This window comes from Barbus barbus (assembly GCF_936440315.1).
Source record: "Barbus barbus genome assembly, chromosome: 24".
Classification (NCBI taxonomy): domain Eukaryota; kingdom Metazoa; phylum Chordata; class Actinopteri; order Cypriniformes; family Cyprinidae; genus Barbus; species Barbus barbus.
In genome coordinates this window covers 13,204,847-13,230,887 of record NC_136752.1, presented here as the reverse complement: position 1 = coordinate 13,230,887, position 26,041 = coordinate 13,204,847, and the positions used below count along the sequence as shown (strand labels likewise).

The 26,041-nt window shown below is 36.4% G+C and overlaps 2 protein-coding genes across 3 annotated transcripts; one reads left to right on the top strand and one right to left on the bottom strand.

The window, feature by feature from the left end:
- The first annotated feature begins 619 nt into the window (after positions 1-619).
- Positions 620-17,228, top strand: ptk2bb (protein tyrosine kinase 2 beta, b). Of its 2 annotated transcripts, none has more exons than XM_079375784.1 (31): positions 620-739; positions 4,199-4,431; positions 4,975-5,153; positions 5,249-5,336; positions 5,432-5,511; positions 5,759-5,821; positions 5,909-5,963; positions 6,734-6,874; positions 6,981-7,055; positions 7,164-7,265; positions 7,363-7,495; positions 7,796-7,835; positions 8,022-8,050; positions 8,158-8,205; positions 8,320-8,414; positions 8,623-8,704; positions 9,132-9,232; positions 9,806-9,921; positions 10,620-10,720; positions 10,924-11,013; positions 12,141-12,345; positions 12,589-12,697; positions 12,795-12,854; positions 13,047-13,169; positions 13,418-13,567; positions 13,670-13,705; positions 13,839-13,863; positions 14,019-14,065; positions 14,179-14,313; positions 14,414-14,494; positions 14,673-17,228. In XM_079375784.1, the coding sequence occupies exons 2-31, from the start codon at positions 4,240-4,242 to the stop codon at positions 14,907-14,909; spliced, it is 3,018 nt and encodes a 1,005-aa protein (XP_079231910.1). In that variant the 5' UTR covers positions 620-739; positions 4,199-4,239; the 3' UTR covers positions 14,910-17,228. The 2 variants fall into 2 exon arrangements, with proteins under 2 accessions (XP_079231910.1, XP_079231911.1); XM_079375785.1 differs by having other exon boundaries at positions 682-739; positions 4,273-4,431.
- Positions 16,710-25,228, bottom strand: chrna2b (cholinergic receptor, nicotinic, alpha 2b (neuronal); the record flags this gene model as incomplete). Its single annotated transcript, XM_079376191.1, has 6 exons — positions 16,710-16,835; positions 17,866-19,009; positions 19,872-19,981; positions 20,189-20,233; positions 20,679-20,830; positions 25,159-25,228. 6 exons carry the CDS (start codon positions 25,226-25,228, stop codon positions 16,710-16,712), a joined length of 1,647 nt encoding a protein of 548 aa, XP_079232317.1.
- Between the last annotated feature and the right edge of the window lie 813 nt (positions 25,229-26,041).

The following is a 26,041-nucleotide window of genomic DNA, read 5'->3' as shown; positions in this document are numbered from 1 at the left end:
TAATATTTTATAATTTATTTCAAATAGTAATAGCAAAAGTAATTTGAAATAGTTTTAGTTAACAGTAACAACACTAAACAATGGCGGCGTTTAAGGGAATATAGATTAATCTGAATGTAACTGTTGTGGGAGGGGAAAAACAATGTTAATTTAACGTCAGTCAAAGCTAATAATGTTACAGGCTAAAGTTCATTGTCCCTCACTTATTCAGATTTGTTATGTAAAATTGCAGTGCACATCACTAATGATTATTTGATTTGGTAACAATGTAAACATCACAAAGTAAAAAATTGTGTCACCCTACAATTGAAGGGCAAAGTCTAAAATAGTTGTTCCGGTAGGTGGCCACTAGATGTCAGTCGTGTCTAAAATAAATAACGAATAAATGATTAAGGTGAGTGTAGAAAAATATTTTTGTTGGATACATTCAAAATTGAGGAAAATGAGGTAGACTTTATTATTATTATTATTATTATTCCTATCATTTGAGCATTGCCCATGAAACATCTGTTAAAACATATTATGACTTTTGCGAACTAGAAAGGAATTTCTAATCAAATATGCATATAACAATACGACAACGTGTTATTAGTGGTGACCAGTGCCAAGAATAGGAAGTGCACTCTAGCGAAGGGAGTGGCTTCAGCAGCAGTCTCTCTGTCTACCTGAGTCTGAGAGCTGGACTTTGACTGGGGAACTTTAAGGAAATAGGAAAAAACCTAGAGCACATCTTCGCAAGGTTAGTGAGCAATTTAATTGAATACAGGGCTGATGGCGGTGAGCGAAACATAGCACTAACTTTTATTTTGCACGAATAGTCACACCAAATTGTTAATAATTCACTCATTAAAATTTGTAATGTATTCAAGAATGATCCAAATGTGCCGTAATATATGGATATAATGTTACTTAAAATACATAATTGTATATTAAAACTCTTTTATTTGCGTTTATATACGTAAGCTATATGTGTGTTTGGGAGGGCAAGTCTGCGCAGGTACAGTTATGTGCACGCGCATTCCAGTGTCTCCGTAGAGCGCGTGGAGAGTCTGTCCACGAAACCTGCTATCGAGGATTTAATAGTGAGGTCTGCCTTAACTCAGTGTCTGTTTCGTCTTAAGAAGGAGTTTAAGGTTGCCAAGTGTTTCACCATTTGATAAACGATAACTGCAAGGCAATACAGGCCTGTTTTGGGTGAGGAGGATTATGTTCCAGGAAACCACATGCAATTATATAATTAAAAGCTATGCATTATATAGGTGCATATATACTTTATTGCCATAAAATAGTGAGGAAAATCAACAAGAACATCAACTTATATAAAACAATATATGAACAACAGAAAACAAGAGTGTCTGTCAATATTTATTTATTTATTTGCTTCCTGCTCTCAGTCAGGGCATATAACAAACATATAACTATATATAATTTAATTACTTATAAATGTCTAATAAAAATGTTAGACACATAAAAGTAACTATTAAAAATCTGTAGCATCTTTGTTGTGTTATAATCTAACATTGAAATACTTTTTTCCCAAGTAAATATAAATCTGTTTTCATATGTAGGGCTCCTCCCTTGTGTTGGTCCTCCTGTATTGTCTTTGTGCTCTGTAGCTCGGAGCTGGTGTTAGCTTCCAAAATCTATAGCCTCTAGGTCAAATCCCACATACTTGTTATCTTTGCTAGATTAGCTATTTCACAACATCAATTCATTCTGGTTGCTACACTGATGATTATTTTTTTAAACTAACCAAACTTTAAAAACAATCTCAGCTTTACTCAAGTGTGACACTGAAACTTTAGTCCTGTGTAATCAAATAATTAGTCACTTAAAAGAAGACTTAAAACCGAAACCAATAAAACAGACATTTATTCTTGGCATTCATGACATGTAGCCTTACTTCTAGGAATTCATTGCCTCAGGCAAACAACACAGCAAGGCAAGCCCTAAATGGGAATACATACACAGAAACACGCACTCACATACATACATACATTCATAAACTAGCATATTGCCGTGCCTTTCACAATCTAAACAGTATGACACCACACTGCAAATTAGTCCATACTGTATCAGCTCTGCATTCCAGTAAATACAATCACATGGATGTGAGAGATATATTTATTAAGCACAGAAACACAACCACTGTGAGCAAACAGTGTAAACTTGGGTCTAAATGGATGCATTGAAGTAAGTGAATGGTATGTGAAGGCTTTTGAATCTGGTAAGGTTTTAGGTTGTCTAATAGCTATGCACATTATATGGGTACCATACCATATACAGGTGCATCTCAAAAAATTAGAATATCATGGAAAAGGTCTTTATTTTTTGTTATTTAATTCAAAAAAAGCTAATTTTCTTATATTCTAGATTCATTGCACACAAACTGAAATATTTCAAGAGGTTTTTTTTTTTTTAATTCTGATGGTTACGACTCACAGCTTAGGAAAATTTAAATTTAAAATTAAAATTTTCTCAAAGACCAATCAAAAAAGATTTACAAAACAGAAATGTTCAAAATCTCCAAAGTAGGTTTAATTATGCACTCAGTACTTGATGGGGGCTGCTTTTGCACAAATTACTGCTTCAATGTGACGTGGCATGGAGATGATCAGTCTGTGGCACTGCTGAGGCATTATTGAAGCCCAGGTTGCCTTGATAGCGGCCTTCAACTAGTCTGTATTGTTTGGTTGGGTGTTACTTATCTTTCTCTTGACAATATACCATAAATTCCATATGGGGTTCAGGTCAGGCATGTTGGCTGGCCAATCAAGCACAGTGATATCATGGTCAGCAAACCACTTGGAAGTGGTTTTGGCACTGTGGGCAGATGCTAAAGTCCTGCTGGAAAAGGAAAACAGCATCTCCATAAAGCTTGTCAGCAGGTGGAAGCATAAAGTGCTCCAAAATCTCCTGGTAGACGGCTGCATTGACTTTGGACTTGATAAAACACAATGGACCAAAACCAGCAGGCATCATGGCACCCCAAATCATCACTGACTTCGGAAACTTCACACTGGACTTCAAGCAGCTTGGATTCTGTGCCTCTCCAGTCTTCCTCCAGAGTCCAGACCTTGATTTCCTCATGAAATGCAAAATTTACCTTTATCTGAAAAGAGGAATTTGGACCACTGAGCAACAGTCCAGTTCTTTTTCTCCACAGCCCAGGTAAGATGCTTCTGACGTTTCTGTTTCTGTTTCAGAAGTGGCTTGGGCCCTTTTACTGAAGACGTCTGAGCGTGGTGACTCTTGATGCACTGACTCCAGCTTCAGTCCACTCCTTGTGAAGCTCTCCCAAGTGTTTGAATCAGCTTTGCTTGACAGTATTCTCAAGCTTGCAGTCATCCCTGTTGCTTGTGAACCTTTTCCTACCCAACTTCTTCCTTCCAGTCAACTTTGCATTTAATATGCTTTGATACAGCACTCTGTGAACAGCCACTCCTTTCAGTAAAGACCTTCTGTGACTTACCCTCTTTGTGGAGGGTGTCAGTGATTGTCTTCTGGACCATTGCCAAGTCAGCAGTCTTCTCCATTATTGTGGTTTCAAAGAACAAGAGATACCCAGAATTTATACTGTAGGGATGATCATTTAACGAAACTCAAATTTTGAGATACTGGATTTTTGGACTTTCATGAGCTGTAAGCTCAAATCATCAAAATTAAAACAAAAAAAAACTTTTGAAATGTTTTACTTTGCGTGTAATGAATCTAGAATATTTGTAAGTCACTTTTTTTCACTTTTTGAAATGTTACAAAAAAAAGACTTTTTCACGATATTCTAATTTTTTGAGGTGCACCTGTATTAGAGTTTAGAGTTTTTAAATGCATTGTATCTATTGATATCATATATATAATTGTTCATGCTGATTTCCCTCATTTTTGTGTGTAGATCTGTGCCATCATCTAACCCTCACTTAAAGTTAATATTTAAATGTAATCTTTAACAAATCTCAAAATGAATGTCTATTTTCATGCTGTAAATTATAATGTTGTGATGCATAAATCCATTTTCTCTTTTAAAATGACTGCTTTTTGTTTTTTATTTTTTATTTATTTAGACAAAATAGTACAAGTGTATAAAAGTATAATTAATTATATATATTGCCGTTAATGCAAAATGCCTTAGCACATGCCACACATGGTTCAGTTAACTATAAACCCTGTTCTTGTGTTTCCAAACTGGCCTTACTACCAGATGAGATGATTGTGTAATGGTGTGTGGATATCTTTGAGGACATGGCGAGTGATGCAAACACCCTTTCCTGGAAGGTACCCACACAGGACTGGGATGGGGGCATCAAAAGCCCTGACCTGGGACCTGTTGGAGATGGTGATCCTGTGAAGATCATCAAAGTGTGCTTCAGCAGCAGCAACAACCTCAGCAAAAACTTCAAACTGGTCAAATGTGACAGCTCATGGCAGATCAAGGTACACATACACTACTGCTCGAAAGTTTTATTTAATGTTTTTGAAAGAAGTGTCTCATGTTCACCTAGGCTGCATTTATTTATCAAAAATGCAGTGAAAAAAGTCATAATGTGAATAGTATTATTAATATTATATCTGATATATTTTAAAATGTAATTTATTCCTGTGATGGCAAAGCTGAATTTTCAGCAGTCATTACTCCAGTCTTCAGTGTCACATGGTCTTTCAGAATTCATTCTAATATGCATTTGGTGCTCAAACTTTTTCTATTATTATTATCAATGTTTAACACAGATATGATACTTAATATTTTTGTGGACTTCAAAAGAAAAGCATTTATGTGAATCTTTTGTAATATTATAAATGACTTTGCTGTCATTTTAAATGTGCCCTTGCTGAATAAAAGTGAAAAATCTTACTTCCCCCAAATGTTTTAATGGTAATCTGTATGACTAGAAAAACTGAATTATGGTATTTCTAGTAATATTATGCCAAATGTTGGAATACGGTGTCTGGACACTTGGTGTTTTGCTTATCCATCAGACTATCATCCAGTCTATTCTGATCAGTGGGCGTTTGGGCCCAAATGTGCAAAACCCAGGATGCTTTGGGCTAAGACTCAAACACCTCAAATCTGAGGAGCACCACTGGCTTCATCCAGACCTGACTGTAGGAGAGGTTGAGCAACGCTATGAGAGCCATCACGCCGAGGCGGAGTGGAGGTGAGGGAGAATGCGGTGGTCACTCTTGACTCATATAACCAATCACTGGCCATTATTTGAACTTTTCATAAATGTGCGTATGGGTTTTATTTCAGATATGATCTTAGGATTCGCTACATTCCCACTGATTTCATAAAGAGGTTAAAAGAGGACAGGACGCTACTTTTGTATTTCTATCAACAGGTCAGCAAACATTTCCAAATTTGCTTCCTGTCTGTGGTTGTATGTGGTTATATTTTGTTAGTGAGTTCATGTAAATACTGTTCCTCTTCTGGCAGGTGCGTTGTGACTACATGCAGCATCATGCTAGCAAAGTTAGCGATGGCATGGCACTTCAGCTGGGCTGTTTGGAGATCAGGTAACAAAAAGCATAGTCTGTTTGCTTTTATTGATATTGTCTGATTATCCAGTGTAACTGCAGGGCTTCATGACCAGCAACTGAGTAAATATTTCCAATGCTATAAACAGAGTTTTCCCAGAACTAAAATGAGCAATGTTCAATTATTCAATCATTCAATTTACATTACTCTAGGTACAAAATATTATTCATTTGTGAGGTAATTTCAGAGCATTGCATCACATGTATGGTTTGTTCTGTCTTTCAGGAGGTTTTATAAAGATATGAATGCCAAAGGTCTAGAGAAAAGGTCCAACTTTGACTTGCTAGAGTAAGTTCGTATTTTTCATTTGTACGTAAGTAATTTTAAAAAGGTGATTTTTTTAAATGTTTACTTATATGGTGCTTTTTTATTTAGAAAAGATGTTGGTCTGGACCTGTTCTTTTCTAAGGGACTTATTGACAGTATGAAGGTTATATTTGTTTTCCTCTTTTCTGTGGTGCCATTTTTTTATTAAAGGAGAAGTTCACTTCCAGAATGAAAATTGCCTGATAATTTACTCACCGCCATGTGATCCAAGATGTTCATGTCTTTCTTTCTTCAGTCGAAAAAGAATTGAAAGTTTTTGAGGAAAACATTCCATATATTTTTCCCCATATAGTGGACTTCAATGGTGGCCAACGGGTTGAAGGTCCGAATTGCAGTTCAAAGAGTTCGCTACATGATCCCAGCTGAGGAATAACGGTCTTATCTAGTGAAGCAATTGGTCATTTTCTAAGAAAATACAATCTTATATACTTTTTAACTACAAATGCTCGTCTTGCAATGAACAGACATGAAACATGAGCATGTTCAAAGACATGAACATCTTGGATGACATTCGGGTGAGTAAATTATCAGGAATTTTTTATTCTCGAAATTAAGTTCTCCTTTAACAAACCATTTCCAGAGTTAAAATTGAAGTTGTAAGTTGTTTGTGTTCAATGTAATTTGTTTTTTTTTTCCAATTGCAAACCTTTTACCAAGACATTTAAATTCAGCATAAATTCAGATTTGGTCATATGTAATCTTTTTTAAATGAATCGAGAAAATGCAGAGAAGAAAGGGATAATATGCAGTTAGCCAGTCAAAATAAATCAGGACCCTGATAAAATAAACTGAAAAAAATAAACAAGTGGCAGCTTATGAGAGTTTAACACACTGAAATTCTACATCTAAACTGTAAAATGTTGGTTTTAACAGCCCAAGCAACTCAGGAAGCTCATCCAGCAAACGTTTCAGCAGTATGCATTATTAAAGGAGGATGAATGTATGATCAGGTTCTTCGAGACCTATGGGGAATTCTCCAACTTTGACGAGGAAATATTTCCTTGTGAGCTAGTGGTAAGTTCTCCAACTTAGGTGTTAAAAAAATGTTGGGGTTTATTCAAAGTGGAAGATTTAATGTGATTTAATTTTAATTTACTAAAGTCGCTCTTAATCTACACAGCAAGGTTGGAGTTTAGCAGTGGATTTAGTCATTGGTCCCAAAGGCATTCGGCAACGTACCAAAGCAGACTCCACTGTGAGCAACTTCATACTTAATTTCCAATCAAGTATTTACTGCATATTTTCATGCTAGTTGTCATTGTCCAAATGTTGTTTCAAGTTCATGCTCGTTTACTCTCCCCAGGCTGTTTGCCTTGCTGAATTTAAACAGATCCGAAGTATCAAGTATAACACACAGAGTGATGGTAGAACGTTGTTACTTATCGAAATTGAGGGTGCCAAACAGGTGAGAATGTTCTCACTTCAGTATTAGGTTGTTAAACTTCATAAGCACAATGCCACTCTTGTGGCAAACTAGCCGTGGCTTTTGTTTCCATTCCTAGCCTCTTTCCATCAGTGTGGCATCTCTGGCCATTGCAGAGAACATGGCTGATCTGATCGATGGCTACTGTCGGTTGCTTAACCACACAGACTCATCTTTGATAGTTGGTCCAAATAAAAGTAAATCTCCTAAAGGTAAGCCCCAATGAATGTATGTCTGCGAATGTCAATAGTCATTTTACAAAGAGTCATTTAGAAGAGTTAAAGCTTGTGTGAACTACTTCCAGAGGATTGATCATTATTTATTTTCTAAATTCTTGTCATCTGGAAAAAATCTGAGATAAATGACTTGACATCTTCTGAAATGCTGAGAGTTTATGGCAGCACTCTTCTGAATGTTGTGCGTTTTCAATCTTGTCTTTTGTGATTAATGTGGGTTTGGGGATTGCCATATTTCTCTGTATTGCAAACTGAGATTTATCTTCGCTGTCTTAGGTGTGCAGTTGCGCAACTCTCTTCCTGAAATTCCCTCCGGGTGAGTACATCAACATTCCTCTATTTCTGTTTTCTTCTCCTCTGGACTACAACACAGAATAATTGTTAACTGCTATAACTCTAAAGTGATCTCTCATGGAATAATTCACAAACTGAAATGGATTTGTACGTACATTTTGTATACTTCATTTCACTGTCCTCTCTTTTCACTCTTTCCTGCTGTTAGGAACGAAACGGAAACCTTCAGATACAGCAGTGAGTATCAGACCCTCCTTTAGTTACAATCCAATTCAAACACTCAGCATGATATTTGCTGTATTATGTTAAGTTCAGGACAATATAACATCAAATCTATCTTTCAGACTCTGATATATACTGTGAAATCCCAGATGAAAAGCCGCCACCACCTGGTATGTATGGAAATAGTTTTTTTTATATATAGGTTCAGGGTCAGTATCACTGTAAAATCGTGCACTTACTCATTATATTTTGTACTGATGTGCTCTTCATGTGTTTTGCAATAGCAAAGGTTGGACTGTCCAGGAAAGATATTATCCTGAAATGTATGCTGGGTGAAGGCTTCTTTGGGGAGGTTCATGAAGGAGTTTACCAGAAAAGGGCAAGCAGTACTAGACACTGTAGTCATGTGATGATGCAATAAAAACTAAAATGGTTTTGCAGGTCAAATCTGGATTTTCCTTTTACAGTACATTTAGCATAATGGTTTTAGATGTCTTACAATAACATTAGCAAATCTCATGATTAGTGACTTAGCTAATATGATTAGTTTCATTTTTTAATAGAATATTTTTAATTGTCTTGGTTAGAATGGGGAGAAGATTAATGTTGCGGTGAAGACCTGTAAAGAATGTGCACCTGATGTCAGAGAGAAGTTTGTGGGTGAAGCTGGTACGTAAATGAAAACTCAGGGTACTTATTATAGCCTATTAAAGTCAAAAGATGTTTCTTCAACTATGGCCACTTTTGTAACTGTGGACTTTTAGATTATAAATTATCACAACATATTAAATTTGTGTAGATACAGCGAATGTGTATATTCATCAATCACCAGGGAATTCTGTCATTGTTTTCTGAAGTGTCAGGGTTTTTTTTTCTAGCATATCTCAAATGATGTATTGGGTTTAATAAATCGTTTTCACATATTAAATTTTGAGGTTTTATGTAATACATCAGTTATTTGTTTTAATGAGTTTTCATATTTTAAGAAAATCTGTGTCCCAGATTTTGAAACAGTCTATATTAGACATTTGAAATGTAGCAGAAATAAACAATAAAATATAATAATGAGTAACTGTATTCTTTTATCTGAATTCAGTTATCATGAAGAACCTGGACCATCCACACGTAGTGCGACTGATTGGAGTGATTGAGCAAGACCCAGTATGGATTGTCATGGAGCTGTGTCAGCACGGGGAGGTAAACAACAGCCCAGATTCTGGATGTTATCACTCTTATTTGTATTATATGTCAAAGCACGTCTTTTGGAAAATTGCAGGACCAATAATGTTGTCACTATGAGTGATTATTTTGGGGAGGGTGGTAATATATTATATGAGATAGAGGGTTTTACGTAACTTTTAAATTAAATCAATAAAATTCCCTTTCAATCCATAGTAATTCCATTTGCCAGAACCGCTGTGATTGATTTAACAAACTAAATTAAGTGAATGCCATAGATATGGCTCTATTAACATTTACAGGGTCTGTAAAAGAGTCATAAACTGTTTACAAGCTCACATGAAGTTCAGTATTGAATGAATCAACAACACTGCGTCTTGTCAAGTATAGAATGACTGGCTTGAGCAGTCAACAAGTGGTGAACTCTAAAATGTGCATGATTTAATGAACCAACTTAAGAAACCCTCATAGGGTCTGAAAAATGCATCTCAGGGCAGCGCAAAGCCTAGTTGTATTGCCTGTATGTGTAATGCTTCACTTTAATAAAGTGTTGCTATGCTAATACTAAAAATACTTGTTTTGTGTTCACAGCTGGGGAAGTACTTGACAAAAAGTCAGCAGAGTTTGACCAACGTAACTCTGGTACTCTTCAGCCTACAGATCTGCAAAGCGCTTGTTTACCTACAGGGAATGAACATGGTCCACAGGTGCGACATGCACTTCAATATTTGTCATTCTTTATTATCCATGTGGTGGCTGCGTTTATTGGATTGTGAAATATTATTGTAATTTAAATAACTGTTTTCTATTGTAATATATTTTAAAATGTAATTATGGCAAGACTGAATAATCAGGATCATTATTCCTGTCTTCAGTGTCACATGATCCTTCAGAAATCATTCTAATATGCTAATTTGCTGCTCATGAAACATTTCTTATTATTATCAATTTTGAAAGCGCTTGTGCTGCTTAATACATTTGTGGAAACATTGATACATTTTTGCAGGATTCTTTGAATAGAAAGTTTAAAAGAATAGCATTAAATTGAAATTTCTTAACATTAAAAAATTCTTTACTGTAACTTTTGAATAAATGTATTATCGTTGTAATGTTTTTACATTTTTAACACAGAGCATTCTTGGAAATCACTCAAATTGTTTACAGTAAATGCATACAGTGGGCAGAAAAGTCTGAGACCATGCCTGGAAATAAACAGATATTTTTATGATTTTTTTCAATTGTGATGTAAAATCACAGGATGTTCTCTCACATTGTTATGCTGATAATATAAACCTAATATGGACAAAGCTACAAAACAGAATAATTTTCACTAAGTGGACTAATGGATTTAAAATTTCACTACTGTTGTCATTTGTTGTGTGTGTTGGGGTGATCTGCTTGACAGAGACATAGCTGTACGAAATGTGCTCGTTGCCACACCTGAGTCGGTGAAGCTGGGTGACTTTGGCCTTTCCAGATACATAGAGGATGAAGAATATTACAAAGGTTACCTCAGCTGTTTTACACACTCATAAAGTTATGATTTGTTTAATCATTTTATGATTCATCATTCCATTCTCTGTTGCAACTATAATCATCTTAACTCCTCTGTCACGTTATAAAATCTTCTAAAATATCCTTTGTTGGGTTTTTTTGTATTCCGTTTAACAAGCATAGCAATTTCTCATTACCTTGCATTATGTCTGCAGCATCTGTTACTCGTTTACCGATCAAATGGATGGCTCCTGAATCTATTAACTTCAGACGCTTCACCGCAGCCAGTGATGTGTGGATGTTCGGTGAGTGAATAGAAGAAAACCGACAGATTTCGACATGTCCATTGTACCAAACAATGACACTTGTTACATTAATTTAGACAGACACTCGCTTGTTTGATTAATTAATATTGCCAAAATTTTGAGCATATGTATTTTAAATCTGAAATGGTGTTCAGAAACCAGTTTTTCTAAAATTGCCTTCGTGCCTCTATATTAGTCATTGTAAAATTCCCACAGGGCACATAATTCTTTTTTATGAATCCAATTTCCAGTTTTGGCATGCTGAACCGTCCTGTGCTTACAAACATTATTCAGCACTCCAGGGCCACTATTAAGCTTAATAAAGGCTTAATTTATACAAATTGTCATACAATAATAGACTTTAATTTCCGTCACAACTTTTTACAATTTGCCAATTCATTTTAATCTAATTTCTAGGTGCAATAATTATTTTGATGTAAAACACAACTGTAAATGTTTCTGTACTGCAATTTATATTTGTTTTTAATTAATATTATTGTAAATACTGGAGTTGAGACATGAATAGATTTTAGTTCTGAAGCCCCTCGTTGGTTAAATATCACAACTAGACAGACAGAGAGCCCTCTGTTTCTGGAGCTCCGCTGCCATGTTCTGTGAATCTTGAACTTTCACTCAGTTTCTCTGATTGATGGCTTCACATAAGAGTGATGTCCCTCCAGATGCACCATCATCAGTACTGAAGCAAGGAGAAAGTCATGGACAGATGATCCCAACACAGTTACTGAAGCTTTAGCCTTTTTTCAGAAAAGAGCATCTGAAGTATAATTCCCCCTCATGTCATTGCAAACCTGTATGACTTTCTTTCTTCTGTGGAAAATAAAAGAAGATATTTTGAAGAATGGTACAGACAAAAAAAGTGGGAAACTCTTTGATATTTTGTGTTCCACAGAAGAAAGTAATGCATACAGGTTTGAAATGGCCTGAAGGTTAGTACATGATAACAATTTTCATTTTTGGGTGAACTATCCTTTTAACATTTTCTTATCTTTATATGATCATATGATATTCCTAAACACCAGAGATATAAAATGCACAAAAGTCTGTCAAACCTTCCATGTAATTTCCCCCTCACTTCCATTTTATCCTCTCGTGTTGCTCCCGTCCAGCTGTGTGCGTGTGGGAGATTATTAGCCGAGGTAAACAGCCGTTCCACTGGCTGGACAACCGTGATGTGATTAACCAGCTGGAACAGGGCAACAGGCTGCCCAAACCTGACCAGTGCCCTCCAGCCCTGTACTCTCTCATGACCCGCTGCTGGAGCTACGACCCCCGCGAGAGACCCACCTTCAACGAACTGGCCTTCAACATCAGGTTTCTCCCTTCATGCCCTATAATAATGTAGCCCTGTATCTTGTGCATTTGTGAAAAAAACAACTAATATTACCTACTGTAATTTGATGATCCTGAGTTAAAAATCACATAGCGGTGTAATCAATGTTATTAATATGCAATTTTTTATTTATTCTAACATACTCATGAGCTGATTGCAGTGACTGAAATTTTATTTCTTTGGTCAAAAAGATTAATTTGAACCAACATGCTTTTTTTAAACAGTGATGTCCACCAAATGGAGAAGGAGTTAGAGGTGGAGAGAGAGAGAGACAAAGCCCGTAACACCCGGATCCTGGAGCCCAAGCTTAACATTAGTGAACCTCCACCAAAAGTAGCTGTCAGCTTTCACATGCTGTTTGTTTGCTCTTACACTCAGTTACAGCAGCACATTCGGCCTAACAGTCAATGTATTTTGTTTACACCTCCAGCCTTCCAGAGTCAATACTAGCCGTTTCGGAAATACCCTTGGTGTCGGCCTACATCTTCAGGTAGTGTGTTCATTTTGTTTAAATATCAAGACACTAAGCACTAAATTGTTCTTGTAAATATAGAATATTTAATTGTGTATTCATTTATAAATATGTTTTCTAAATAGAATTTAATAAATAATATACATAAAGTCATTATATTTTAGGTATATGTTGTATTAATTTGATATGTTGTGCTTTTATTTTCACCAGCTTAATGAGGCTTTATGTGCCAGTTCACCAGACCTGGCCAGCCCATGTGATTACCAGTCACCAGTGGACTCAACTAACATCCTCGCCATTACCACATCGCCACCCCGTCGCCGCAGTCTTGGGGTAAAATTAGGCCTATTATTTAATGTTCTGCTTTCTCTATTCATTTATTCTTTTTGATGTATTTTCATTATTTAATAATATTATATAATGAAAATATAATAACATAAATAATATAATTATTTATTTGATTTTGATTTGATTTTGAAATGATAAAATAATCGGATTTCACCAGAGCTTTTTAAAATTGTTTTAATAATTAATAATATTTCATTTGAAGCTATCTAAGTTTCTGTGTGTGCATGGGGTAGGAGGGCGAGTTTAGTTTCGGGCCGACCAGTAAGGAAGATGCTCAGCGGCTGTGGCAGGTAGAGAAGGAGTGCATGCAGGATATTTTGAAGATGCAGAAAGAACAGATGGAGGAGGACACAAAATGGTTAAAGAAGGAGGAGAAGCTTCTGGTAAGAAGGAAAGACTATTTACCAATCTCTTATGTTTGATAATATAGGTTTGCCTTTAATATTAGTTATAACATACATTTCAAGCTTGCTGTTCTTTCTCAGGACCCAATGGTTCATGAAGACACAAGGATTCCAGAGGTTTGTATTTTTATTACATACATTTCATCAATAACATTTTCGTTTCATGTATCTAATGTATTTTTTTAAAAATTGTAAAATTTAATGGTCATATACAACCCCAATAATGATTTTTTTATTTTTTTATTACCAGACACCTGAACCACCACTTAGTTATGGTAAGTCTTCTGCATTCTACAGGTGATTATTTTAACAAATTTTAAAGAATTAATCGCATTTTAATATTTGTTGAGAAAATTAATATAATTATTGTGCCATATTACATATTATTAACATTTCCTGCTATACTGACTGTATCCTGTATTACTTAAAGCTGAGCTCCATCAACCTCCTTCAAAACCACCCAGAATTGCAATGCAGGTAAGGACTAGTCGTACATGTATGTACGGTATGCAGGTTGTACATGTTAAATATTTGACACTACTTTCCTAGTACAATGATAGGAAGCTTAATTCAGTTTCACGCGTCTTCAGCCTACACCTACAGCAGAGCTGGACCGCTTCGAGGACAGTGTGTACCAGTGTGTCATGGACGTAGTGAAGGTGGTAGTGCAGCTGAAAAACGACATCAACACACTGCCGTCTACTGATTACATTTCTCCAGTCAAGGTGACAAAAACAAAAGCCTTGATTTAAATCTGATCCCGTTTATGATCAATATTTCCATTAATAGTTTCACATACTGTCATTTTAACGTTTTTGTCTACAGACTGTTGGACTCTCATTAAGAAATCTGATCAACAGTGTGGATGATATATTACCAACTCTGCATGTTTCCTGTAGAACAGAGGTAGTATCGGCCTTGTTTAAATCTGTTTCTGCAACCTGATTTCATATAATGTCTGTACGTTTTTGTAAAACTTGAAATACTTGGTTCAAATCAATGCAGTGAAATGTGGTGCTAAAAGTGAGTTTAATCTTCTCAATTCCAGCTGAGATTTTAATAAGTGTATAAATGTTTCTCTCAGATCGAAGGAACTCAGAAGTTGTTGAATAAGGACTTGGCTGAGCTCATCAGTAAGATGCGTCTGGCCCAGCAGAACGCCATCACCTCTCTGAAGGAAGAGTGCAAGAAACAGATGCTGGCAGCGGCCCACACTTTGGCCATGGATGCCAAGAACCTGTTAGATGCTGTAGACCAGGCCCGAGTGCACTCAAACTTGGCCAAACCCAGACCTGAGGGCCCAAATTCACCGACAGACTAGAAGAGCAGCTTGGGACATTCTGACTCACAGCTTGAGTACAGGACAGACTGATTCATCTGTATAAGATTGCAATGCAGTAACAGGGCAAAACCAACACCAGTGTGGGACATGAAACAGCCAATAAAAATTCAGGCTTGTACTGCGATCATATCATGTTAAGTGCTTCATGTAAACATTTATGATTTCAGGTATTCCAGAAAGCAGGGTTAACTTTACAGTCACAAATACCCAGAACTGGTTGATTAACCCAAAGAAATGTGTTCCAAAAATGCATCTGCTAACTTTTAATAGTTAATCAGCAATTTCTTTATTACTGTGAAAAAAATTTGTACATGTAAGATTGATTGAACAAAAATAATTTGTGCTTGCAGTTTTCTTTTAGCCATTTTCTTTCAACGTTTGGTGTATGTGTGGTATTTTTATAATAAAAATACATTATAAAAATGTCCTGTAGAAAAAAACACATTCTGAATGCATATGCACAATGTGTGATGGGAATACATTTTAGTAAAATAAAATAAATGTTACTTTATGTTATAATTGTGCTTTAAAACTTTTGTCACTGGAGCCTCATCAATAGTGAACTTAAGTGGTGAATACCTCTGAAATAATAACCTTACCTTATATAATAAGCTCCAGAGCAGATTATGTTCAGAGAATTTGCTGTTATAATGACTTACATAACTGAAAGTTGAGGTTATTCACGTATCCATAAACTATACTTGACCTACTTTCTGGAATACCTCCCAAGCATATTTGTTTACTTTGATTCTAGATTTTCTTTTGAGAAAAGTATTGTACAAATGTTAATAACATAGCTTGCTAAATCCTCTATGGTACACGACCGAACATTCATCTGGACATCTTGTCTTATTAAATATGCGTTTATATTGTAGACCAAAACAATGTAAGAGATACACATAATGCTCAAATATGCTTTTTATGCTTGCAAACAACATTAAAATGTGTAGTTACTCATAAACGTGACTTCCAAATACAACACAGAACAAGAGAGACATAAGATAACGGATATATGTATTTATATCTGTGTCTGTATTGAAGGTAAAATTTCCTCTAAAATGAATATTCTGTCATCATTTAGTCTCCCTCATGCCATTCCATCCCTGTATTAATGATTTTCTTCTTTGGGACATAAAAGAGGTTTTGAAGAACATTGGTTTTGGTGACTTCCACTGTATGAAGAAAAAAAAAATTAATTATGAAAATGTCTTGTTCATGTTTTACAGAAGACAGACATGCATACCATTCTGTAAAGACATGAGTAAGTACTATAAATGACAGAAATTTCATTTTTTGGTAAAACATCCCTTTAAATTATATCAGGAGGTTGGTACCAAGACAGACACACACACACATAACCACAAACCACTTTGTCTTATCTCTTTAGTGTGCACTCTTTGATATGAAGAGTAACAAGACATGAGAAATAGCAACCTAAGCGCCTTTATTTGCGTAGTCAGTTAAATTTGTGTAGTTCCTTCCAGTTGGCACTTTTTATTTTTACAATAATATTTAATGTTATACATTCAAATACAAGCGTTTTCATAGACAAGCTTCTTTAATTTGTGACTTTCCTCTCAATATCTGACCTAAGTAAATGTCAGGTATTTGATGCCACAATCCTGATGTCAAACATGCATCTGGGAAATCTCAGCACGCAATCTCATGCGTGATGTTCCCTGCTAGAAGGGGCGTTGTGTCCCCATGCTGGTTCTTCCTGTGGAAGCCTAAACGTTAGAAGTACTTATTGTTCATATAATATACTCACTAGTGTGTTTTCTAGATCATGCCTGCAAGCCAGGGTGGGAGAAAGAGTCCGATTGTGCCCAGCAAACAAACTATGATGAACATCCATAGGAAGATTCTGTCTATTACCATAGCAACATACTTCCAGTCCTCTTTTACCTGTGTGAAGAGATAAGAGAATGGAATGGATTATTATAGCAGTAACACAACATGTAAGTAGAAAAGTAAAGTTTATAACAAAACTATCCCTTTAAGTCATATCAGAAGGGTGGTACCAATACAGACTCAAATATATACCCACAAACCACTTTATCTTTATCTCTTTAGTGTGCACTTTTTACTATGAAGAGGAACAAGAAATTAGAAATAACAACCTCAGTGGTTTTGTGTAGTCAGTTACAGAAAGTCACCGTGTCTCTTTTCCAGTTGGCACTTTTAATTTTCACAATAATATTTATGGTTATATATTCAAATACAAGTGTTTTCACAGACAAACTTCTTTCATTTGTGACTCTCTTCTTAGTTTTTAATAAACGTTTGTCATAAACTTTGACATTAGCTTGACAAATCATTGCTCAAAGGTTGAAAATTGTTCTGAACAGGCTGTAGTTCTGTGCCAAATTTGAGCTTAAAAGCCATAGGTTACAATTATTTTATACATAAATAGTAAATCAAAAAATATTGTTTAAACGTTTGAAGTCAACATGTTTTTCTTTTTTAAAGTAATTAACACTTTTATTTAGCAAAGTCACACTAAATGGATTAAAAATGCCAGTAAAGACATTTTAAATATTTCAAAAGATGTCCATTTCAAATAACTTATATTAATCAAAGATTCCTGAAAAAATGTCAGTTTTCACAAAACATTCACATCTGTTTTCAACTTTGATAATAAATATGTTTCTTGAGCATTAGATGATCATATTAGAATGATTTCTGAAGGGTCATGTGACACTAAAGACTGGAGTAATGGCTACTGAATATTCAGCTTTGCCAGCAGGAATAACTCACATTTTAAAACATAAATTTTCTTTTTATATTTTTACTGTATTTTGATCAAATAAATGCAGCCTGTGTGCTTATTTCAAAAACAGTTGGAAAAAATGACCCTAAACTTTTGAACAGCAGTGTAAATACAGCACTTTTTTTACATTTATTTTTCATGTTAGAGAATTTGAAAGAAACTTACACTAAAGTCAGCATCTTCTGCTCTCAGGTGGTCTGCTATGTAGTGAACCCCTTCCAGAGCTTGCAGGACACTGGGGGACAGAGGGAACCCTGGGTTGTCTGGCATCATGTTGTCAGGCCGCTTTGTGACATGAACTCTTCCACCAAGCTGCCTGGTAGCCAGGCCCAACTCCAGTCTAGAGGAGGGGACAAATTTATGTAGAGGAGGTGGAGTTGAGGAGAGAGGGCAGGGCGAAGGGGTTTGGAGTGAAAGCGAGATCGCCGAGGACAGCGTTCCCAGTTCTAAGTCTTTATAACAGAAGCGTCTGCGGGACTCGTCCTCCCCTCTGATCCAGCTAGTAGATGTACTGAGGGTTGCGTTTGCCGGTCCAAGCACCCGTGATGTCATTCCTTGGCCCTGCTGCTGCAGGAGGAGGAGTTTCTGCCTGCGACGGCTGTCCGGTGCAGGTCTACGCATAAACAACCACCGTGGGATCAAATCCAAGAAGACTGAATGAACCCAACGGGGCATCTTATGAGTACTGGGCGAGCGGTGGTGGACGTTAAGCACAAAGACGGTGATGACGATGGACAAGGTGACGAAGATCATAGTGAAGAGAAGGTATTCGCCAATGAGCGGGATCACCAGCGAGGTAGACGGGATGATTTCTGTGATGAGCAGCAGGAAGACGGTGAGCGAGAGGAGGACTGAGATACACAGCGTGATCTTCTCACCACAATCTGATGGGAGGTAGAAGACCAGCACGGTCAGGCAGGAGATGAGCAGGCAGGGAATGATGAGGTTTATGGTGTAGAAGAGTGGCAGACGGCGGATGATGAAGAAGTAGGTGATGTCTGGGTAGATCTCATGGCAGCAGTCGTACTTCTTGGTGTTGTAGGTGCCGACAGCATTGATGATGGCCCACTCGCCACTCTCCCAGTAATCTTTCAAGTCGACTGTTTTCTCGATGCGCTCCAGGTCGATCTTGGCTTTGTCGTAAGTCCACGAGCCGAATTTCATCTTGCAGTTCTGCTGGTCAAAGGGGAAGAAGGTGACATCGATGCTGCATGAGCTCTTGTAGATGGCAGGTGGAACCCAGCGCACTTTACCTGTGTGGAAGAGGTGGGCTTTGGTCATGTGGGTCACCGCAAACTCCCCGTCTGCACTGAAGGGGACAACAACATTCCTTTGATCAGATGTTACACGTGTTTTCTTTCTCAGCTGTTTGCTTTCACTTAAGAACACTTAAGTGTTCAGGAGGATACTTGCAAAGATGGCATTTGACACATAGAAGTGTTTTCAAACTGTAATACTTAAAAACATGTGCAAACAATACATTTTCATGTCCACGTAGCACAGCAATGTCACGTGAAGGTGTAACCGCGATAGAGATGATAGTCCAAAATCTCTACAGGTTGACAACTTACTACCAGTTAATCGTGTCTACCGGTATATCCCCACACCCTACTTATAAAAAATAAAACCAATCAAATAAACAAACAATTATTATTATTATGTTCCAAATCATTTTACACATGCACACGGTTTGGTTGTAGAACTTAGGTTATTGGCTTATTTTAGTTATATGACATATTGTACATTTAAGATAAATAACTGGATTAATGAAGTATTGAATAAATGATTCCTTTTACATGGAGTTTCTTGATCATTTTAAGTCTTTCAATGAGGACAGATTTGTTTTAATGATTCGGCAGTTAAACGGTGTATGAACTGCTTATGGAGAGTTCATTGAATCTAAGCTGGTGTAGCGCCACACTCAAACAGTGGATGGCAGTCTAAAGAAGTGTGTGAGTTCATTTCAGTGCAACTCCAATGGCATGGTATACAGTACACATACAGTACAGTACACCTTATAGATCATGTCACTGCTTGTGCGCTTCTGAGAACTAACTTGGCATTTAAAACAGTCTACACAGCACTACACAGTTAACATCTGGCTTGATTTCTTTGCATTTAACTTGTGGTGATTTATGAGTGTTGTTTAGCTCAGATAAATTGTTACTCACTTGTTGTACAAAACTATATCCGGGACCCAGATTAGTTCTGACGGAACCCTGATAGAAGTCACATTGTCGTAGTCTGAAGGCTTCCAGCGTAGTTTATAGTCATTCCACTCCTGAGCGAGAGGGCACAAATGTTCAGGAAATTAATAACTAAATCACTACAAAAAGTCTGCCACCATTATACTTATCTGCCAATTTTATTTTGATTATTATTATTATTGAATCATTTTACTATTTTGCCAACTTTGCTTTAATTTACGGTGCCAGATCATTACAATTTTTTTCTCCATTCCACATATTAACTTTCCTGCTCCACACACCTGCTTTAGCCAGACATTTGTTGTCATCATCTGATTCTTCTCGTCCTGTGGAGGAGAAAAAGAAGGAAGGACAGTGGGTATTAGATGAGTCAGGATGCTGGGTTTGCTCCAGCAGAAAGCTTTTGGTTCAGAAAGGTCACAAACACCTTATCATTTTAATCTTCTGATGGACTTGGAGCCTTCAAGGACCATGTACCCTAATTCATCAAGATTCGAAGGTTTTAGGGCCCTTAATATATACAGTAGGAGGTTGGCATTACTGCCTTATGAAATAAATATTTCAGCACATCTGTAAACAAAATTTTAAAAATAATTAATAAATATATAATAAATGTTTCTTGAGCAGCAGACCAGCATATTAGAATGATTTCTGAAGGATCGTGTGACACTGAAAATTGGAGTAATGATGTTGAAAATTTTGCTTTGGCATCACAGGAATAAATTACATTTAAAAAAAATTTTTTTTTTTTAAATAGTTAATTTAACTTACCACATCAATCAGCTGGGAAATAGATAAACCGAACTTGACAATGACAACATCAGAGGTGTTTGGTACAGGCCTTGACCACTTGTTGTAGCCATCAAAGAGCTTTTTGAAGAGTTGATCTTCAGCGTGTGAATGAGTCTTCTCGCAACAAGAGACTGCAAGTGGAATAGAAGACATTAAATTTCAAACAGCTAATACTTGTGGCCTACTAGATCTAAAAGAAAATGTAATATATATATAATAAGATATCTTATTACAAACCTAAGATTTTTTATCATTTAATGCTGCTACTGTTTGGTGAACAGAACACACAGCCTATTTTTTAACCTTAGCATATACAGAAAGAATTTTACATCCTGTATATAGAGTCTATTTCGACTTCTATAAAGCTCTTTTCACATTAAAACATATGATAATGAGAAAGTGGAGGCATTTTGAATTATTGTTCTACTGTCCTGTCCACAACTTGGCATATAAATGGCAGTTATAAAGCAAATTTCATCATCTTATTAGTGAACTTGGTTCATACTGAAGTGCCAAACATTCAGATTGCTGGAGAAGCTATAAGCGCTTTCACACGCTCAGCTTATTTGGAAAGTTTTCTTATAGATTTGAGTGTAGCATGACAAATTATTAAGCAAGTGTGCGAATTTACAGAGCTAGAGTTTAAATACTTAAATGAACTAATGGGAAAGAGAGCCTATTAATTTATCTAGGGCTCACTGACCGCACTATTTGCATGTTAAATAACTAAAACATATAGCCTAGTATTAAAGCGCTTCATCAGGGGATTAACTCCCATTCATTTCTTTGATCATATATAATTACACGCATCATCACTTCTCATCTGTCGACTGTAATGGATTTGCTCAAAAATGTTTCCAGGCAAATTATTCCACACGGTTAAACTTCAGCAATATCACGTGAGAAGAGTGCTGTATTCCAAAAATCAGCTGTCTGCCGACTGCCTCAGGTAATTACAGCCGAAAAACAGCATCGTTTGGGAGTCTGATACTGCTTATACACAACAGTATAAGAAGTTAATTTTGATTAACTCACGTTTTAAGCAACAATTTTGCCTGTTAATTAGTCTGTTGTTGATCTGACAACGAAAATGCTTACAAAAAAAAAAAGAATCCTTGTGCGTGCGCGTCTCAGAGCAAGCAGTGTTTTCGATCATGATTGAATCAGTTAGTTTGAGCGAATCAGTTGCTGAATCTGAAATATCACACTCACTAAAAACATAAACCTATTATTCTTACTCTTATATCCCATAAAAATATATATTTATAGCTCACACAGAAAATATTTTTTTGTATTCAGCCTTGCTTTTCGATTGTTTTTTTATGGACAGTAAACATGCTCTTGTAGGATACATGACACTGCTTTTTAAGGCGGTGCTCAAAGCTACATTACGTAACTTTTTATACAAAATAAAAAAAAAGTTGTTAATGTGAGAGTGCAAAGAGAGAGTAGCTCTACTGTGGGTAATGTGAAGTTCGTCACAAACAACAACAACAACAAAAATATGAATCATTCAAAATGCCAGTCTATTTACTTTGATTAAAGATGAGGACACATATTAAATTATTCAGTATTCCATACAAAATAAAAATGGTCAATTTAGATTTTGTCTTTAAAAGTAGTTTATTTTCCAAAAAAAAAAAAAAAAAAGCATAGACCTACAATTTTTTCACTGGACTGACTGGCGAGCCAGGTCTCATGAAAATGCATATCTATATCTATTTTATTCAATTGTTTTGGTATTTTACATGTTATTTATATGCAGAAACTGACTGTGCAGATACGCGCTTTGTTGGCGTCCATATAATACCTACCCCACACCCCTAAACCTACCAACTGCGTATCATATGCACGCCAAAGTCCATTTTTGCGTATAAATATTACGCCAAATAGAAACAGAAAATCGTGCCATTGAAAAGCACATTCATGAGATCGGGTTAGAGCAGGCCAATGCCGTCTTTTGGCATACTGTGCTTCATATTGAATGGAAGTAGGCATATTCAGATTCAGTGATTAGGCTACTAGTATGTCTGAAATCACGAGACAGTGACCACATGATGAATATATTACGTTTGATTTTTATTAATAATACTTATAATATGTTCTCTATTTAAGTTTTTATTTGGGCCTACCTGTATATAGGCTACTAAGGAAAAAATGCTCTCAAGAACATTGCTTCAAACACCTGATATGTGTGAAGTCAACAATTTTTAATGATACGTGGGCCAACTGAATGATGACTGATTCTCTTCTTTTTCCAATTGTAGATGTCCTGTAATCTCTGCACGTTGGTTGACACCTATGCAGGACAGAGGCTAGACACCATTAAGATGGCCCACTCAGGTCTCATCTCTGAGCTGAGGAGGCATTAACACAGAACCCCGAGGACAGTGTTTGCACATAGTATGTGTCAGGCCTGCTATTTGAGTGCTGAAGCGTGGCTGGAGTTGCTCTCTGAGAGCAGTCATTTGCTGTGTGGAGAACTGAGCTCCCTTGGGTCATGCTGGCACAATGAGTCACACTCTGGGCAAGTGACAACATGTCATTAACAAGTCAGATTTAGGGTCTGCACCACAGGGCATTAGCACACATGATATGAAACCCAAGCACAGCACCGACTACAGTCAGCGGAGGAAAATATTTTCTCACCTCTGGCACATTTCTTGCTTTTTAAGCATATTATGGACAGGGCATGCAGTTCAAAGTTATTATTACTCTGAGGCTAGCAATTTGGTATTTTTAGAAGAAAAACAAAACTATATAGTAGTGATGTAATATTTATACCTTAAAATAAAAGAAAAAATGCTCATTAACCAACAGGCAATATGGTTTAATTAGAGAAAATGTGTTTTCTGTTGCTTCACAATAGATTTGTATTGTTATTAATAATATTTTATTTTATTCATGAAACTTTTCACTTGAATAAAATGTTTAATAAAACATCAAATAAATAAAAAACATTTTTGGTGCAATGTGGAGTTTTCTTCAAGAGCTAGTGTATTATTATTATTATTATCATTAATAATTTATTTTAAATAAATAACAACTGAATTGATTTATTTATAATTTTCACTAAAACAAGGTAAACTGTGTTGTCTTGGTATTTTCATCTTTGTGAAAAAAATGATGGAAGGTTGATAAACCTTTTACACTGCAAACATGTTTTCATTTGTTGAGTTTTTAAGGTGACTGTCTAATTATTTTCATCAGTAATTAAATTTAAAGTGCAGCGAACTTATAGATATAACTATTGCACCACAATTTTACTTTAAAACATTATTTTATATAATAAAAGTTTTATTCTAAAAATGTTTAATTTACATGTATAACTAAAAGTTGTAGGCTATATTTTAATTCATATTAATAGAGTGATTTTTCTCAAGTAGCATTAACTGTAGGCTACTACAGAAACTGTGGTTACCGTGATAATGTTTGTATATCATGTAAAAGAACATCAGAATTCTAGGCTCGTTCTCAATTCCAGTTTGGAGCGGTGAAGTCTCCGTCAGTTCTGCAGCCGCTCAAACAGCGATAACAGCGCATCTGTGAGGAGCAGAGCAGGTGGACGGATTTCACTATACAGACTTGTAGGCTGTTAGATCAAAGCCTCGGACAAATTGGAAACTGGAATTGGAATTGGATGGTGACCTTCTTCTCGTATCCCCGTTCAACTCTGGAAACTTTCCAGAGCTTGGGATGTTCTTAAGCAAACCCGATGCAAATAGAGGCGGTAAAGTGCATCCAGCTGCAAGCTCGTCAGATGCCCGCAGTGATATTCATTCATCAGGAGTCCAGCGGCTGCTGACAGCGAGCGGACACATAAATGAAGAGACGCTCGTGGAGAGTGCGCGCGTAAACGCAGAGTGATGAGCAAGCCCAATAAATCTGCCTTGATTTAAGCGTCAGCTTGGCCGTGGAGAGGACATTTAATTTTACTGGCAATCGTGCGTGCCATTCTAATGTCTACACATCTCTGACTGTGGATGAAAGCATCTGCATCTTAAACCAGCTCATGGATTGCTGGTTTAAAATAAACTGGTCTCCCACTGTGACCAGCTAAAAACCAGATTACGCTGGATATTTTGAGATATTTAAGCAGAGTTTGTTCTTAACTGACAATCGAATTAATCAATGCACGTTGGAAATGCCTAAAGTAAAGCAATCAAATATAAACTCTGTGGCTTATTTTTAAGGCTCCTTTTTTAGAAAAGATTCTGGTTTAGAGTGGCCATGCTGGTTCAAGCTGACAGACCGATTTAGACCAGCATCAAAGCCGCTATCATAACCAGATTAAGGTGGTCAGTGTGGTTTTTGGAAATGAGCATTAACAATTAATAGCCAGTTTGGACTAGAAACCAGCTACCATGTTCCAAGAGTCTCTCTGGTTTCTTTTCTTAAGCAATAAGAAAGATGTGAGAAAATGTGAGAAAATGTGAAAAAAATCAGAAGTGAAACTTACTTGACTCACATAGGATAGTGCAGAGAAGAGAAATCCTCAGGAAAAACCGCTGATTCTGAAAGCGCTCCATCATACAGCCAATTCAATACATTTCTATATGTTCATCTGCTGTTGTGGTGTCATACTCTGCATCATCTGCTGGTTGTATTCAGGGTTAAATGTTCTCGTCAAGTTTTTATTTTTATTTTTTATCACATGTATTATAAGTGTTGGCAAAAATCAGTTTTTCGTAAAAATGTTTCGAATTAAGTAACATAAATCCAGTGTTTATCCATAGGCTATTTATCCAACCCTGAAGTTTCTTTCTCTCTACGTGAAAAAGTTTTGCGCACCTGTTCAGCGGAAGATCAGATTCCGTTCTGCAAAAGTATTATTTATCTCCATATGCATCCAAAAATAAGGATTTTTAGAAGCAGATATTTCCCAAAGCAACTCCATTTGTGTCACACAGTGTATAGATGCACTCATGACCTGCTTCCTGCTGTTTCCAGGGTTTACTCCAGACTGAGCATCTCTCTCTCAATCCGCCTACCCACTTTCATGTCAGACAGAAAGGGAGGGAGGGAACACATCACAAGTTCACGAGCTTGACCACATTCCAAATTGCCCGATGTCTGCTTTCAACAAATCTGAATTATTTTTCTTTTTCAAATAAAAACAACATAGGTTAATTAACTCACGTTTAATGGATACGTTCGCGAACTCGTATTGAGACAATCCTTGTCAAATCAGGGCCATCCCTATTGCATGAAGTGATTGAGTTGTTATAGCAGTTAACCTCCGCTAGAGGTCAGGGTAGCTGAATAAATGCTGAAGTGGAGCGAGAACTCAGAAGGTGAAACTGAAATGCAGGTTTTTACTGTGGATAAGTTTAGAGACATCT

Coding starts and splice junctions, on each gene's coding strand:
- ptk2bb (XM_079375784.1), top strand. CDS start 4,240: ATGGCGAGTGATGCAAACACCCTTTCCTGGAAGGTACCCACACAGGAC. Junction 4,432..4,974: donor ACAGCTCATGGCAGATCAAG/GTACACATACAC, acceptor CTTATCCATCAG/ACTATCATCCAGTCTATTCT. Junction 7,056..7,163: donor GTACCAAAGCAGACTCCACT/GTGAGCAACTTC, acceptor TACTCTCCCCAG/GCTGTTTGCCTTGCTGAATT.